Raw genomic sequence first — 18,561 nt, forward strand, 5'->3', positions numbered from 1 at the left:
CAAGAAGGCAAGCAGCTGTAACCCAAGACCACCAGTAAGGTGATAAAGCATCCTCCCTTCCCCCCTTTACATCTATGCCCCTGTTCAGCATGAAGAAGCCAGAGAGTCAGCATCCAATTCCCAAATCAATAAGACAGTTGGTTTAATTACTAAAAAAAAAAAATAGCAAAATGTTCTTAGCTTTTGAATGTCTTTAAAGAATACTTAAAAGTTAATGTGATGAAAATCCCTTTGAATGCATTTTAAAGAAGACATGGAATTAAAAAATTAATTCCTTTTTAAAGCAATAAGTCCAATTAGGAATAAAATATAAAACCATAAGTGTTTTTAATCCAAAAAGGAGTTGAAAAATATATAGGAAAACTCTTTCTGGCATGCTAGGATATATGAACTCGATCACATGGATGTATTTCAACAATCAACACAATTTAACCAGCAGAAACTTGTATCTTAACTCAATGCCTGAGAAATAATGTTTTAACTAGAACATTTTCAGCATTAAAAAGATTGAAAACATATCTTGTGAGTGATTGCAACTGTAAATTCTGTCCAAAAGTAAAACTTGTCTGAAACTTGAGAACATCATCATAAAGGAAATATTTTGAACAGAAATTCTTTAAATGTGTGATTACTTTACTTTAGAAGATAAACAATTGCTGTACATTTGTTCTGTAATTAACATTTCATATAACATGCATTTGGCAATTCGTATTCTGACCCATGAGAAAAAGCAAGAGCAAATATTTTAATACTAACTTCAATGGCTAACATTTAAATTCTTGTTTTCAAATTCAAGAATTGAAAATGTGGCTTGCAAAGATTTCAATTCAAATCCAGCACTGGGTAGAAAACAGTGCATGAGCATTTCTCCAAACATAATATAGAGAGGTAGAAAGGATTTGAAGATATTTTGAAAACTTGAAATATATAGTTTTGTAGTGAAAAGGATGACTGTGTGATGGTACAAAAATGAACATTCAAGACAAGATTATGATCTCCCTTTTTGAAATATGCAAATGAATTCTAAGTCTTTATCCATAAATTCAAATATTTGGTTCTAAAATGTGTGTGTGTGTGCGCGCGCTAGCAAGATTCTTATGAAGAAGAATTGAAAAATAATATATATGAAATTCTTCTTCCAGTGATAAGGGTAGTATTTAAAAATACTTGAGGATAGGAAGGATATAGACGAATCCTGGCACTGTAGCATGAAAGGTCTATTAAACATTCAACACATTTTACTTGAAGCTTTAAAAAAGCTCTGGTGGCCTAGTAGTAAGGAGCTGAACTGCCAACCTGAAAGCATGTGATTCAAGTTCCCTCAAGGGGAGAAATATGAGCAATCTGAAAACCTACTGGAGGGTTAGTTATGGGTAAATTCTGACCATCATACATAACAACAACTGTGAATTTAAGAGCCCTAGTGGTTCATTGTGTATCAGGTTACTAATGGAAAACTTGATAGTTTGAATTACTCAATCCCTCTTTGGAAAAAAGATGGGTAGTTTCCTCCAATAAAGCGTTACAGCCTCAGAAACTTGCTGTTCAGTTAACATAAGTCACATTGACTCTATAGCAATGAGTTCTGGTTTTTCATGATGCAACAGTTGAGCTTGACTGTTAACCAAAGAAGAAAAGTTTGAAATCACCCAGAGACTCTAAAGGAGGAAAACATGGCAATCTGCTCCTACAAAAATATAGTCTTAAAATATCTACAGAGAAGGTCTACTGTGCCAGATGAGATAGCTATGAGATGGATTTTACTTGAATGAACCTCAGAACAGCAAACAACTGTGGATTTATTATATAATATATGTTAAACTGCTAGAATTCTCTGGGAGATAAAAATAGTTAATATGTTCATCTGCATTATATAGATTGAGTTGGTCTCTCAAAAAACATATGCCAGTAGGTCATGATTCTCAATATGATGACCCGTTTAAGAAAACTGATAAATTATTCAATGTATTTTAATTCTAATTTTCTATAACACAAAGCAAGCTTATTGTTGTTTTTGTTTACATCGAGTCAGAAACAACCCATAGCTAACCATCTGGCGGGTTTTCAATGGTAGTTAATACATGGGAGGAGATTGCCCATCTTTCTACCATGGAGCAGTTGATCGATTCAAATCACATGCCTTCAGCTCAAGACAGTTATTTTTAAAAGCGAGAATGTAATCGACAAGATTAGGCCATACCCTAGGTCAGCTTTTTTTTTTTTTTTTTTAATAGAAGAGATGAAAGAAGCTAGCAGAGATAGAGAGACTTAACTATAATCAAGAAAGAAGACCCTGGAGTAATCTTTTGGATCTGTTTCCTATGCTGAGAACATTTTAGATCCAGGATAAATTAATGCCAAGACACAGGATAAATTAATGCCAAGAACATGTACATCTTTATAAAACAAGGGGCTCAGAAATATTGAAAGGAAACAATGACTGTTTTCTAGAGCCACTAGAGATTGAAAGTCCTCCAGTAGAGAATTTGCCCTATAGTCTAGCTTCCTGAATGATGATAGAATAAAGTTTTGTTAAAGTCACCCATCTGTGATAGTTCTATTACATAGTTGTTGTTGGGTACTGTAGAGTTGGAACCAACCCATAGAGGACCCTCTGGTGGGTTTTCAAAGTCAGTCAATTGCACAGGAGGAGATTTCTCATCCTTTTCTTTAGGAGCAGCTGGTGGCCTCAAACCATATGCCCTTGGGATTGCAGTGCAGCTTTTTGCTACTAGGCCACCAGAGCTCTCTATTTCTGTTATAGCAACACAAAATAAGAAACATAAACTATTAACTGAAAGGGTAGAAGTTCAAGTTCACAAAGAGGTATCTTGAAGAAAAATTTGACAATATAGTTCCAAAATCAGATGTTGAAAATGGTAGGGAGCACAATTCTGTACTGACATATGTAGTTAGTATGAATTCAAATGAGTGTACTCTAGAATGTTTGTGATTTTTTTTTATGATGCTAAGTTACAAATTTTACAGAAATTGAGTCTGAGTTGTCCAAAGTCATGATGTGATTAGCCTCTTTAATTGTGTGCTATGTTAGAAAACAAAGCTCAGATTTCCTGCTCAGTTGTTCAGTGGTTTTGGCCCTTTTATACAGAAGTATAGTAATAATGGGAACTTTGCAAGACTCTCATAAAGTAAGGCCTTCTCCTGAGAAAAAGAGCTTTCATTTCACAGGCCAGTGCAACTCTGATGCAATAGGCAGCATCTCAGTATTAACACACTTAAACTCCACTTAACAGCGGTATTTCTCCCCAAAACTCTTTACAGGATCTTTATATGGGACTCAGCAGAGAACAGTTCACCTGCCCATCTGGCCAGATTAAGAGCAAGGGGATTGTTTTCATCAAAGGAGAGGGCCTTAGAGAGAGGAAATAGGGAATAAAGGGCTGAATCCTGAGGATTACAAATGCTTTTGAACTCCTCTGGGAAGATCAGAAGTGAGCAGCGTGGAAGCTTTCATGCTGGCCCAAGTGACATTCACTATTTTTTAAGGAGTGATGGGAGAAGAGTTTGGGGTGGAGGTACTTAACTAGGAGGATTGTGATAATATGATCATGGAATTGTAAGTCACAGATAACAACAATAAACACCAGGTGCATTTGAAACATCAAAGAAAATAAATATGATATCATGTTCAATTTCATCAGTGCTATTATTATCATGTGAAAAAGAAATCATAGCTCTAAATTAAACCCAGTCTAAACCCTGACACCATCCAGCAGGAGGATTATTTCTCCTTTTTGGGGAACTACGTCTGATGTGATTACCAGAGAATTTTCTAGGGCAGGCTTGCCATTAGGGGTACCCCGGGACAAAGAGGGTTCCTCTTGATGAGTAGCTCAGGATTTATCTGAAGAGGCCCCTCAAGTGACTCACCTCCATGAGCTTGTGCCTGCTGAAAGAACCTCTTTCTGAACAGATTCCTACTAATAGCGACTCTCCTAGGATCCACGAGGCTTTAAATCTTTATGAGAAGAGATTCTATCTCTCTTCAGTTGAGCGTCTGGTGGAATCAATGATCTATCAGTGCATAATGCAACATGTGACTCACCGCACCATCAGAAATTCCTTTATTTCCCTTCCGAGTTCAGAATTCTTTGCATCTAAAGTGCAGCATGAAGCTTGTTTTCTCATGGTTATGCTGCAAATTGCCTACGTTAGAGTCTTTAATTACAGTCGAAAATCCAAATTAACTCTTAATAACATAGAAGAAAAAAAGACAAAGTTCAAATTGGAAAGAAGACGCTCTCAGACTTAGTTTTATTTTCTAAAGGGTGGTATAAAAACAAAACCCAAATCCATTGACATTAAATCTTTTCACACTCTCTTTCATGATGAGTAGAACTTCCTTCTAATATTTCTAAAGTTTATTTAACAGAAGCATATTGCTAGGTTTTTTCTAACTCTACTAAGGACCTTCATTGCAATCCTTTCCAGAGCACTGAGCAATGGTAACCAGAAATTAGCTAATTTTTCTGGTCTCAAGGTTTTGGAGACCAAAGTCCACTTAGCCCATTTATTATTAGTCCCAATATTTTCTTCATAATTCTTCACTCTTTTTTAGAAAAGCTCAATATTGCACCCTACGTGGCTACTTACAAACTTTTAAGACTGTAGTTGCTACTCACCAAAGTAGGATGTAGGGCATTGTCTATGTAGACTACATTATGCTGATTCATTGGTCCTGAGACTCCCAGCTTGGTGACTTACACTTTCAAGGTGTTTGGTTATAGCTAAAATGTTTTAATAACTTATTCCCTTGTGTGTTTTACTATATTTATTAACATATACATATACATATACATATACATATACATATACATATACATATACATATACATACATATGTATTGTATATACATAGTTAATTTTTCAGATGTTGATGGTCATATATTTCTTCCAAGGCACTTTTGATTGGATTTAAATCTTCAGTTTCATAGAGAGCAGCTGATAATGTTAAGCATTTGCACCAAATAAAGATTCTGCTGAATATATGTTGTTGTGTGCTATTAACAAAATTATGATTCATAGTAGTACTGAATAACTGAGTATAACTTCTTTGTAGGGCTTCATAGATTATAAATTTTACAGAAAAAGCCATGGTAGAGCATGGTTCAAGCAATAGGCAGCTAAACCAAAAGTCTACATTTCTGAGCAGTTATTGTTGTTATGTGCAATCAAGTCACCTGAAACTGATAGCAACCCTATGTGCAACAGCCCTAAAACTATGCTCTATCCTGTGCCAATCTATTATCTCTGATACACCTACTCCTATTAACCCAGTCTCTGAATCAATCCATCTCATCAAGGGTCTTCCTCTCCTATGCTGTCCCTCTACCCTCTCAAGCATGACGTCCCTTTCCAAGGACTGATTCCTCCTTGCAACATGTCCACCATATGTCAGAAGAAGCTTTAGAATTCTTGCCTCCAAGGAGCAAGCTGGCTTCACCCTCTCCAGGATGAACTTATTTGTTCTCCTATTAGTCCGTGGTATATTCAATACTGTTCTGAGCAGTAGTAAAGGAGAAAGATTTGATAAATCTTTCTGTCACATCAAATTGTAGACTTTATAGGTCTGAACAACAGTCAAAGAGAAAGGTGTGACAGATTGACTCCCTAGAGAAATCCTGTAAGGGGTTGTTGTTGTGAGGTGCTGTCGAGTCTAGTACAACTCGTAGCCACCCTATGAACAACCGATTTGAACCCTGTGCTATTCTGTGTCATCATCATTATCTCTGATACACTTGAACCTATTACTACAGCACTAAGCCAATCCATTTCATCAAAGGTCTTCCTTTCTTTCACTGATGACCTTCCCCCTTTCCAAGCATGATGTTCCTCTCTAAGGAATAGCTTCTTTCAGAAACATGTCCAAAGTATGTGAGATGAAGCTTTGTCATCCTTGCCTCCAAGGAGTATTCTTGCTTAACTTCCTCCAAGACATATCTCTTTGGCTTTGTGTGTGTGATTTTGTTATTGTTGTTGTTGTTATTGTTTGAGTTATTTTAGGGTTGTTTGGTTTTTTTTTTCAATCCATGGAATTGATACCAGAGTCCAAGGCATCAATTATTCTTTTGTAACTTTTATTCATTGTCCAACTTTCAGATAGAAAAGAAGATGATTGAAAAGACCATGTCCTGAATAGGGAACACTTTAGTCTTCAAATTGACATTATTGTTCCTCAGTAATTTGGAGAAGTCCTTATCAGCAGGTGTTCCCAATACAATACATCATCTGACTGCTGGGCCTAAGGATATTGATTGTGGATCCTAGTATTTTGAAATAGTTGACAACTTCAATCTTTTCTCCCTATCATGATGTTGCTTATCAGTCCTGTGGTGAGGATTTTTATCTTCTTGATGTTCAGATGTGTAAAAAGAACCAGGGCCATGTGGAGACAGCCATACCTGACCATTATCAACTTCACAAAAGGGAGCTATCCCCATCCACAGTATCAATAACACCAAACCAATTCCCAAGAGATATACATTTTCCCATACTCCCATACATCTTTCTACTCATCTCAACATCAATCTTACAGCTTTGTTGGGTCCAAAATCTGATAAGATATGCCACACACCACACAGAACCATACTGGGGAAGTCAAAAGGTTGCCATCCAAATTAATGACAAAATAAAGTCAAGATAGCTCCCAAAAAGTATACCTAGTCACCTTAGCTTTGAGGTTTGTGGCTTTTTGTTCCCAAATTCTAAGTCCTGCTCATTTTGTCTTTCTGTGTCTAATTGTCCAACAAAGCTCTCAGTCCTGCCAATATTGGCTTTCCACCCTAAGTGTCCCACCTCACATAAGGTCTCTAGTTTGGCCATTGGCGTAGCTGGAGCAAGAAGGGTGACCTACATTGTCTTGGTTTCTCTTCAATGGTGCCAGAAGATCTGTGTCTCTCACTCTGTCTTGTTCAATTTAGTGACAAGACTAGCCAATCTTCTTGTAGAATGTTGAGACTAGCCAATCCCCTTGGGAAATGGTAGATAGTTGATTCCCTTGTGGATAGGCTAACACATTTCATTCTCATATTCTTGCCCATCTGCATCCCTTCTCCTTAATATAATAATTATTTCACCATAAAACAGTTACTTTTTTGGCTAGAAAAGACAATTTTTAATGATAAATCTTATATATCCAGAAGGTGAAATTCATATCGAAGGCTGTAATCGTCCTCATTTGCAACAAACAAGCTTGGGAAATCTATATAATAAAAGTTGTTTTTCATTCTTCCTTCAATTCTGATGCCACTTTCTACTTCATAGAGTTCAGATTCTCAAATAATTTGCTCAGCATATAGATTGAATAGGTATTGAGATAGGATAAAACCCTGATACACATTTTTCCTGAATTCAGATCATGCAGTGTTCCCTTGTTTTGTTCAGACAACAATTTCTTGGTGTAGGTACAGGTTTCACATGAGGATAAATAAGTGTTCTTGGATTCCTATTCTTCTCAATATTAGCTATAATTTGTTATGATCTACATAGTCAAATGGCTTTGCATAGTCAGTAAAATGCAAACAGACTTTCCTCTGGTTTATATTAAAATAAATTCAATGTTAATACTCAACAACTCAATTCATTGTTGTCAAGTCAGACACAACTCATAACTGAACTTATAACAGGTTTTTGGAAGTTATAAATTACATGGAAAGAGATTGCCCATATTTCTCCCATATAGTGACAGGTGGATTCTAGTCAGCCAATTTTAGGTTGCCAGCCTAATCCCCTATGAACCAAGGCTACATACAGTAATGAGTCAGGAATTTTCACAGAAGTTGATCATTAGGTCTTTTGTCAAACAGAGCAGCTGCTGAGTTTGAATCACCAGTATTTAGGTTAGCAACTTAGCATTTAACTACTGTATCACCAGGGCAGCTAATCTATAAAATTTCAAAATCTAGCTTGTCATTGTGTCAATTCTGACTTGTAGTGAGTCTACAGGACAAAGTAGAACTACCCCAAAGGATTTGAAGACTGTAATCTTTATAGAGGCAAATCATCCCATCTTTCTCCCACAAAAGGGCTTCAATCCTTTCAGTTAACAACCTAATAACCTAGTACTTAACCACTGTAATACTGGGGCTCTTTATATAAATACTTAAGATATGTTAAACAAACATGAGCTTTCTCTCACAATATAGTATATTCTGGAAGATTTTCCTTTAGTGTCTATGCTCTTGTTATATGCTACTGAGTCATCAGTTGTAATCAAGTTGAATATTAATCAACATCCCTATGAACAAAATACCTGAACCTTGCCCTATCCTGAACCAGTCTCATGATCTCTGTTATGTTCAAGCTCATTGTTTTGGTCACTTTACTATTTGAGTTTGTTGAAAGTATTACTCTCACTTTGTGGTCCTCTCCCTTTCCCAACATGCTATCTTTTTGCCAAAGTCTGGTCTCTCCTGACAATGAGCCCGAAGAGTGTGAAGCAGAGTTTAACTATCTATGTATGCCTTAAAGGAGCTCTCTGGTTGCACTCCCCCTAGGAAAGACTCATTTTATCTTTTCACAGTCTATATATCCAGTATTCTTCATTAACCCCATGATCTAAAGGCATCTATTCTTTGGTCTTTCTAATTCATTGTCCAACTTTCAGATACAAAGAAAGTCATTGAAAATACTATGGCTTTCGTCATGAATATCTTAGTCTTAAAATTGACATACCTATTTTTTAGCACCTTAAAGAGGTCCCTAAGACCAAGTTTCTCTAATGACACACATCTTAAATGCCACAGTCTTCTTCCATAATAACAGGCCTTTGAAAGCCCTATTAATAATGGCAGAACATTGTTGGATATAAAGCTAGAATATGAGCCTCTCAAGTTAGAAGGAACTCAAAATGCAACCGGAGAAGAGCTGCCTCGAAGAAGAGTCTACTAGCATGATACGGAGAAAAGCTTTCATCAAATTTAGGACCTTCATTTGCTGATATAGCAAAACATAAAAGGAGGAGAAACATCTATTAATTATTGCTACATGAATGCATGAAGCATGAATCTAGGATAATTGTAAATAAAAAAAAAGAGATTGGATGCTTAACAATTGATATCCTAGGCATTAGTGACTGAGAAGGACTATTATTGGCCACCTTGAATCAGACAATCATATGATCTACCATGTTAAGAATGAATAATGTCGCATTCATGGTCGAAAAGGGTATATGAAAATCTACCCTGAAGTGGAGCAGTGTGAGTGAATATCCTATCCATTTTGTATATAAGAAAGATCTATACATACAACTATTATTCATGTATAAACACCAACCACTAAAGCTAAAGATGAAGAAATTCAGAATTCCTCCCAACTTTTACAGTTTGAAATTAATAAAAAATGTGATCAAGAGGTATTAGCAAGAATTAGTGACTCAAATGCAAAACTTGGAAACAAAACAGAAAGAACTGCAGTTTAAAAAGAAGACATTAGTGGCAGAAATGAGGCTCCAGACTAAATTCTATAACCTATCCTTAAATTAACTTTATAAGAAATGAAGTGTAGAAAACATACATTCAGCTAAAATTAACACTTAAGGTTTGTGGATATAGTATTTCACAATGGATGTAAAGGCAAACTTTAGACCTGGATAGTCATTCAAATCTCAGCTATGTACTTATTAGAGATGTAATTTTGGCAAACCTCTTGCACTCTCTATGCTAGATTTTCTGACATAATGATGACAGTAGTAATGTCTAGCTCATTAGCTGGCTGTGAGTTGAATCTTTGATGGGAAGGACTGAGAACACTGACAAGTATTCAGTAAATATTATCTTCCATTCTTAAAAATTGTATTAAACACTTAATTCCCTACCTTCCTTCTGTAATACAGAGGAATAGAGAGAATAACAATAGACCATCATAAATATCCTAAGTGATTATCTGAATATGGAGAATGCAAGTATTTAAATAGATTATCGTCCACTATTTAGAGGTGACTAAAAGACAAGCTTTAAAGTAAGACTAAAAAGTAAAGCACAAAAGGTTGGTTTGTGAGATCTATATATAGTCAGGACCATGTAGTATTAAAACAATAATTAAAATAATTTGTATCGGAAAGGCAGAGAATCTTTTTACTAAATTTTTCTCATCAAGTCAAATGAAACTTTTAGAAGACTTTAAACTCAAGTCAATCGATCTAAGTAATAATTACAGATTTTATACACTATTATGAAAGCTGAATCTAGTAAGATTAGTAAAATTAATTTAACCAATATGTTTGAACCCAGGCTTTATAATTTATATCAGCTTATCAAGAGAGTTTCTAGATAGATTTCACGGCAGCCATAGTGATGCCAAATAAATCACTGAAACAGGGCAAAATCAGCACATTTTCTAATTACCCCTGCCCAAGCTGGAAAAAGCCTTGTAGACTGATTAATTTCACTGAAGTCTTCAACAGCTTAAAGAAGTCTAATTCGGATGTAATAAAATGTTTATGGGCATTGCTGATTTCACATACATTGACCACTTAGCCTGTCAAACACTTTAAACCCCTCTTTGAAGACCAAATTATTTTCTACCTGGAAATACACTTTAAAAAATCATAGCCAATAATCAAGGACTGCTGTTTTCATAGACTTTATGAAGTCAATTTGGACAACCTTCATCTTACCTTGGAGGGTAATTCATAGTCTTCTTTATGGAGACTGGGATCGTAGTCTGTAGCACAAAGACTCATTTTATTGGCAATGCTTCCTGGAGTTAGAACCAAAAGATAGAAAAAAATATGTTACTGATTTTCACTTTAGAGAATACATAACTTTACATTAAGTTTTTTATTAGGACCAAACATTTAACCCATTATGAGCTTATATATATATATATATTTTTTTTTCTGTGTTGCTCTGTAGTTGTTATGCATCGTTTAATCAGAATCAACTCAAAGCTAATCCTCCAGAGGGTTTTTAGAGGCAGTAATTGCAATAGAGGAGATTGGCTATTGTTCTTCCATGAAGCAGCTCCTGTATTCAAACCATGTGCTTTCAGTGATTAGCTACATTGCTAACCACTATGCCACCAGTTGTTATTGTGATGTTGTTAGGTGCCATTGAGTTGAGTATGACTCATAGCAACCCTATGAACAACATATCTGAACTCTGCCATTTCCAAGACATATCTGTTCTTTTGGCAGTTCATGGGATGTCCATGGGATGTTCAGTGTTTTTATCCAGTACCACAGCTCAAAGGCTTCAGTTCTTCTTCTGCAATCCCTATTCGTTGTCCAGTTCTTGGATATATAACAAGTGATTGGAAATACCCTGGTCTGAATTAAATGCATCTTAGTTATCAAACTGACATCATTACTCCTCAGTAATTTGAAAAGATCCCTAACCACAGACTTTCCCAGTGCAATATTCATTCCCTGACTACTGGTAACAAGGGTGGTAATTGTGGATCCAACTAACATGAAGTTTTTCACAATTTCAATCTTTTCTCCATCCATCAGGGCGTTGCTTATTGGTCCAGAGCTAAGAATCTTTGTTTTTTTGACCTTGAGATATAATCTATATTGAAGGCTACATTCCTTGAACTTCTGCTTCAAGTCTTTTTCACTTTAAGCAAGCAAGATTGTGTCATCTACATAACATAGCTTATTAATTAGTCTCCCTTTGGCTTGATGCCACACTTCTCTTCTTTGGGTCCAGCTACTCAAATACTTTGCTCAGCATACAGACTGAATAGATACAGAGAAAGAATAGAACTCTAATGCACTCTCTTTTAATGTTAAGCCATATAGAGGTTTGCACAACAGCCTCCTGGTCTAGATATAATATCTCACATGGGCAAAATTAAGTCCTGTGGGACTCCCATTCTCAATGTCACTCACATATTATTTGTGATAACCTACAGTCAAATGCCTTTGCATAGTCACTAAAGTAAAAATAACAAAAATTTGCTACCATTTATACCACCAGAGCTCCATATACATACATTGTTGTTGTGTACTGTCAAGTTGGAACCAACCCATAGCAGCTGACCCTCCAGCAGGTTTTCAGAGGCAGTAATCACATGGAAGGAGACTGTCCACCTTTCTCCCACAGTGCAGCTGGTGGCCTTGAATGGCCTGCCTTCGGGATTGCAATGCAGATCCTTGCCACTAGGCCATCAAAGGGTGTGTGCAATAAATCTGAAATTGCAGTGGCAACCCAATTCCTTAACACTAAACCACCAAAGTTTTCTGTATACATTATGTATACAAGTTTTTACTAAATTGTAAATGTACCACTTCTATCATTTGCATACTTTTTTGCACTTAGTATATTTCCTACTTTTTATTGAATATTCCTTAAAGAATGGTTTTCAATAATTGCATCATGTGGCTTTATTCAATCACTCTCCCTTAGAAACATATATTTATCATGTTGAAAAGGTTTTAAAAATCTTGGTTCTTATTGTGCCCATTTTCTTAACATGATTTATCAGGATAAGGAAATCTTACAGTAACATAACATTCTTGCCTTTGTAATGCAAAAGAAGTTATCAAAGTCACGCTCAAACAAGTAATTTATTTTAAAAATACTCAAGTATTCACACGCTTGCTTAAACACCTGTCCCTCTGTATCAATTTTTCCTATATAAATAATGCTTTATAGTAGATAAAAAGAATACCTCATTGTTATTTTCAGTTATAATCTGTAATTGCAACAGTTTATTTTTTAAGTTTGTCAGACATTATATATAAAACTGTAAATTATCTATACTTACTGCTCCTGAATTTTTTTTACTTTAAATATTTAACATTCAATTTTAATCTTTTTTTTTTCTGCTATGTTGTTTTTATTGTGTACCATCAAGTCAGAACTTACTCATAACTGACCTTAGTGTGGGTTTTCAGAGACAGTTAATTGCACAAGAGACTGCCCATCTTTCTCCTGTGGAGCAGCGGGGTGGATTAGAACTGTGTGGATTTGGGATAGTGCAGCTTCTTATCACTAGGCTACTAGATTAATTTTTTTTTCTGTTTGAAATATGGCTTGTTTATTTTTGGTGTGTGTGCTTAATGAATATAGTTTAATCTTATGTACTCATATGTATCTTCTAAATGTAGACCAAATTGCACACTGTACAGTCTAATAAAATGCATGCCAACAGTCTATAAATAAACAAAGTCCTTTCAGAGTTCATTCATGGGTCTTTTTTTCACACTTGCATTTCTACTGTCAAGTGAACTGTCAATACATGTAGGAGATCCCTAACTCACAGGTTCACACAAATAAACAGAATTGATCTTTTTTCTTTGTTTTCTGTTACTCCCCCCTATTTTGCCATTTTACAAGTTGCCCAGGTTCAAAACCTCTCTCTCTATCTTTCATGAATTTTCCTTCTGTTTTTATCCAAATTTCACCAGTTAATATCTTCTCTTACACTTATTTCTTTAAATTATAATAATTTATTTATAAAATTCAAATACATTGTTTTCCATACAGATTCTTCCAGTTTCCCTCACCCCTCCAACAAACTGTACAATTCCATGATTTGCACATCCTTTTATATACTTCTTAATGCCTTCTGTAGTCATTCCCTCCTCTCCTGTGCTACATCCTTGGCTTAAACATTCACTATTTCTCCCCTCTTTATAAACAAAGAGTAAGAGACAGAGACAGATTGACAGAAGATAAATGGAGATTTTTTTAAAATGGAAATTGAGTAACACCATGCACATTTATCCACAACTAACTTAGATATGTAGTAAGAAATTGTGGTAATTTGTTTAAACTACAGCAGATGTATAATTTTCTGAATATAATAACTTTTTCTTTTAAACTCCTGTATTTTTCTTCATCTATACTCTGTAAATGAGGAATTGGTAGTTTAGAAGTTAATTTTCACCTTCCATAGGTTCATTTCATATTCAATGCACCCCATGTGTAGCTACCACTTATTTGTCATTGGGGGCCTAACAAAATGTCCAGACTAAGATAAACTAAGAAGAAAGGACTAGTGAACTATCTCCAAAAATCAAGACATGAAAATCCTGTGGACCACAAGAGTCTTATCCAATTGTTTGTGGGGAGATGGGACTGAGACATCACTGGGGTTTTAAGTCCCCTCATCTAGGGACCCTTGCCTCCACAGCAGAGTCCATCCCAGGGATCAAATAGAGAAAAAAATTTTCTTAGCTCTCTGTAACAGAAGCTGACTTGAGAGCCTCTGCACAAAAGCTGCCTAAGCTGGCTGTCCTGATCTCCTGCCACACCAGAGACAAAGGAGGATCCTAAGCTGCAGAAGAAAAGGTGAGGGAGGTAAGGCTCTGTGCCAAGAGCCAGTGTTCTCCACTGCTTGTGGGGGAAAGAGACTGAGGCATCCCTGGGAATATAGATCCCACTATCTGGGGACTTTTGCCTCCTTGGCTACAGTGCTATCCCAGGGGCCAAACAGGAAAAGAGACTTTGATAAACTGAACTTCAAGCAGAGGTAAGAATTTTCTTAGCTCTCTGCAAAAGAAAGCTAACTTGAGAGCTTCTGCACAAAAGCTGCTTGGGAGGAGGGACTGCACAGCAATGGAAGAGTTTTTCTTTTACTCATCAAGGAGGAAAGTGAATTGAGGGGGAGGGGTGGGCAGGAAGAAAAGTGCAACAATGAATGACTGGAAATCCTAAATCTCTGTAAACCTTCATTAAAATTAATTTAAAAAAAAGAAGAAGAAAAAAGCTGCTTGAGCTGGCAGGCCTCATCTCCTGCCACAACAGAGATAAAGGACGACATTAAACTGCAGGAGAAAAGGTGAGAGAGGTGAGGCTTGGGACCAAGAGTGAGCACTCTCCATTCCTTGTAAGGAGCCCTGCTCTCTAATCTTGAGCCACTCTAGAGAAAAAGAAAGAAATTAAGCCCCAGGAGAAAATGTGCATGGAAAATTGCTTGAAAAGAGCACATGATCTCACACCACTCAGCCATTTCATACATTAAGGAGGCCTATAGAGTTGGTGTCAAGGGACCACATTAAGGCAAGAATCTTATCGGACTATAGTACCGAACAGAGAGAACCTCAAGGACTTCAGTAAGTCAATTTTTCCCAGGAAGGACTTACAGCAGAGTGAGTAGCTCAGCTCCACTGACTAAACAGTTTAACTTGGAAACTGATTAGCAACCTTATAAAGAACAGAACCACCAACACAAAAGAAACAATCTAGCACTTAGGTGAAAAAACTTCAACTAATGTTAAGAAGGCAGCAGACAGCTTCAAACACTATAAGAAAAACTCCACCCTCCCAAAAAAACCCACAAAAACCCAAAATCCACCACAAATTAAGCCTTCTCAAAAAAAGAAAAAGAGAATATAGTAGAGACCTCATGAATACCCGAGTCAAGAAGACAGATGATATATATTGATATGGAGACATTTGAACAGTTATGAATGATAGTACAAATGATGAAAGAAACAATGGAAGCCACAAATAAAGTAAATAACTTAGAGGTAGAGAAACAGATAAAGGCATATCAATGAAGAATTGCTTGAACGCTACAGAAGAAGGTGCAAATGATGAAAGAAACAATGGAAACCACTAAGAAAGCAAATTATCCAGAGATAGGGAGGCAGAATAAATATCCTGATGAGGACGAACTTGCACAAATACAGAAGAAAAGGCAAAAAATGGAAGAAAGAATTAAAACTATACATAAAGTGGAACAAGAACTTTAAAAAAGTATCACAAAATAGAGAAAGCCTTGCCAACATAGTACTAGAAATAGCAGAAAGGCATGAAAATGCAATCCAGAATATTATGGCAGAAGTGTGTTTGAAGTACAAAAAAAGTAGAACAAAAGAGATAGAGTCGAGTCAGTTAGCTGGGAGTCAAGAAACTCAATGGAAAGATACTAGAAGAAAAATCAGCGATGAGAGACTAGAAAAAATGAAGACAACATTAGAATATGTGGGATAACATCCACAGAAAAAAACATACATATGATTGGAATTCCAGAATATGAGAAGAAAATTACTGAGAAAATTGTGGAAGAGGTATTAGAGGAAAACTTCCCAGGTATAATGAAGAACAAGGAAATCCACATTCAAGAAGCTCAGTGAACACCAAATAGACAAGATCCAAAAAGGAAAACATCAAGACGTATCATAGTCAAATTCTCCAAAATAAAAGATAAGGATGGAATACTAATAGTAGCATGAGATAAACAAAGAGCAACCTTCAAAGGAAGAGCAATAAGATAAATTTCTGATTTTTTTCAGCCTAAATCTTATGAGCAAGAAGTCATTGGGATGGCATATACAGAGAGTTGAAATAAAACCATTGTCAATCAAGGATCCTATACCCAGAAAAGCTCTCCATCAAATATGAAGGAGAAAACACATCTTTTGCAGAGATGGAAGAACTAAGGCATTTATGAAAACAAGACCGAATCTATGAGAACTTTTAAGAGAAGTCTTTCACACAGAGACAGCAAAGGCAAGTAGATGGACCCAGTAACAAGAAACAATAAAAAAAAGAAATACAGCAAAATGGCAAAAAGAAAACCTGGCTTGTTAATAATCACACTTAATGTGAATGGACTAAATACACCAATCAAAAGGAAAAGGGTAGCAGAATGGATAAAAAACTCAAACCCATCAATATGTAGTCTACAAAAGACACAGCTAATAAACTAAGAGAAAGACTCAAAATCAAAGGCTGGAAAATAATTTTTTGGCATCCACAAAAAAAGCAGGGGTGGCAATACTCATCTCTGACAAAATAGACTTCAGAATGAAAATCACCATGGAAGATAAAAAAAGTCACTGTTGTTAAGTGTCATTGAGTCAACCCCTATGAACAAAAGACCTGAACCCTATTCTATATTCTCGTTTCTCAAAGTTCATAAAATATCCAGAAGCATGCTTTTTAGAAAGTGGATGCCACTCCTGCTTCCAAAGCTGTCTTAATCTGGGAGCTCCACCAACACTATCCACTATTGGTAACCATTATGGCATTTGATACATCAGTGGTACAGTGTTCAGCATCACTGTAACCCCAAGTTACCTCAGTACAGTGAACTGACAGACCAGTGCTATACCACTTAGAAGAATGTTCTCTAAACACAATTGTCACCAGGCCCAAGGTCTCAACCGACTTTTAAATGCACAGGCCTGCCCACCAGGTCCTGATTCACTCTAAACAAGAGAAGAATGTTCATTCTAAACACAATTATCACCAGGCCCAAGGTCTCAACTGACTTTTAAATGCACAGGCCTGCCCACCAGGTCCTGATGGACTCTAAACAAGAGGCGTTTTGCCCACAGCTCACTGTTAGCCAAATTCATCAAATCAAATCAGCTAATACACAATTGTGAACAAGTAAAAATAACCAAACAATCCATACCTGACCCTCAATCAAACAAGAGCCCACCTTCCAGAATCCAACAGCTTCATACATGAGTCTTTGAACTAGAGTTTTAGTTGGGACCCAGCCGGACTCTAAATACATAGGTCTTCCCATCACGTTCTGATTGGCTCTAAACAATAGGTTTCTAGCTAACAGTTCATTGTTAATCAAACCAAGAAAATTCAATCAGTTCACATTATTAAAGGCATGGTAGATCAAGAGGACAGAACATTGGTCAAAATCTATTGGTCAAAACCAAATTATATACCTGCTAAGTACATAAAACAATTATTAAAAGAATTGAATAAATAAATAGCACCACTATAGTGTTAGGAGACTTGAACATACCACTCTCAACAAAGGATATGTTAAAATAAAAGAAACTTAACAAAGGTGCAGAAGACCTAAACTATACAATAAGTCAACATAATCTTATGGATATATTCCAAGCACTGCACTCAACTAAGACTCAATTGACTCTCTTCTAAAGTGTACATAGTACATTTTCCAGAATTGATCACATATTAGAACACAAAGTAAGTCACAAGAAGTTAAAATCTTTGAAATAATAGAAAGCATCTTTTCAGACAATAATGCCATAAAACTAGAAATTAAACACAGAAGATAAAGGTTATCAAGTCACCACTGTGGAAACTAAATAACACCAGGCTAGAACACAGTTGGGTTATAGAAGAAATAAAGAATGGCCTAATTTAACACTGTCATCAAATAGAAAAAATAATGACAATCTAATCCTATAGCCTCTAGAATAAAAGAAATTATATCAGAATACTATGAAACACTATACTCTGATAAATTAAAAAACCCTAGAGGAAATGCACAAATTCCTTGAAGCTCATTTCCTACCCAGATTGTAAAGGACATATTTAGAACACTTGAATAAACAAACATTACAAAAGTAAAAAATTGAGCAGGTCATAAGAAGACTTCCGCATAAGAAAATTCCTGGACCAGATGGCTTCAAAGCTGAATTCTACCAAACCTTCAGAGAACATCTAGCGCCAAATTTACTTAAAATATTTTTTAAAATGTGAAAAGAAGGAGCACTCTCAGAGTAATTCCGTGAAGCAAGCATATCCATAATATCCAGGCAAAGATATTACAAAGAAAGAAAACCATAAACCAGTATCTCTTATGAATATAGGTGCAAAACCCCTTAACAAAATCCTAGCAAATAGACTCCAAATGTGTGTGTGTGTGTGT

The 18,561-nt window shown here is 36.0% G+C and overlaps 1 protein-coding gene across 1 annotated transcript in view; it reads right to left on the reverse strand.

Moving 5' to 3' along the window:
* The window catches only part of LOC102856623, a 587,398-nt gene that overhangs the window by 295,400 nt on the left and 273,437 nt on the right, over positions 1-18,561 (reverse strand). Inside the window, exon 7 of the mRNA XM_006891623.1 lies at positions 10,637-10,719. Coding sequence (XP_006891685.1) covers positions 10,637-10,719 — 83 coding nt within the window. The remainder of the gene's footprint in view (positions 1-10,636; positions 10,720-18,561) is intronic.

The sequence above is a fragment of the Elephantulus edwardii genome, unplaced genomic scaffold (assembly GCF_000299155.1).
Source record: "Elephantulus edwardii isolate Elephantulus edwardi_28Jun2011 unplaced genomic scaffold, EleEdw1.0 scaffold00101, whole genome shotgun sequence".
NCBI lineage: Eukaryota > Metazoa > Chordata > Mammalia > Macroscelidea > Macroscelididae > Elephantulus > Elephantulus edwardii.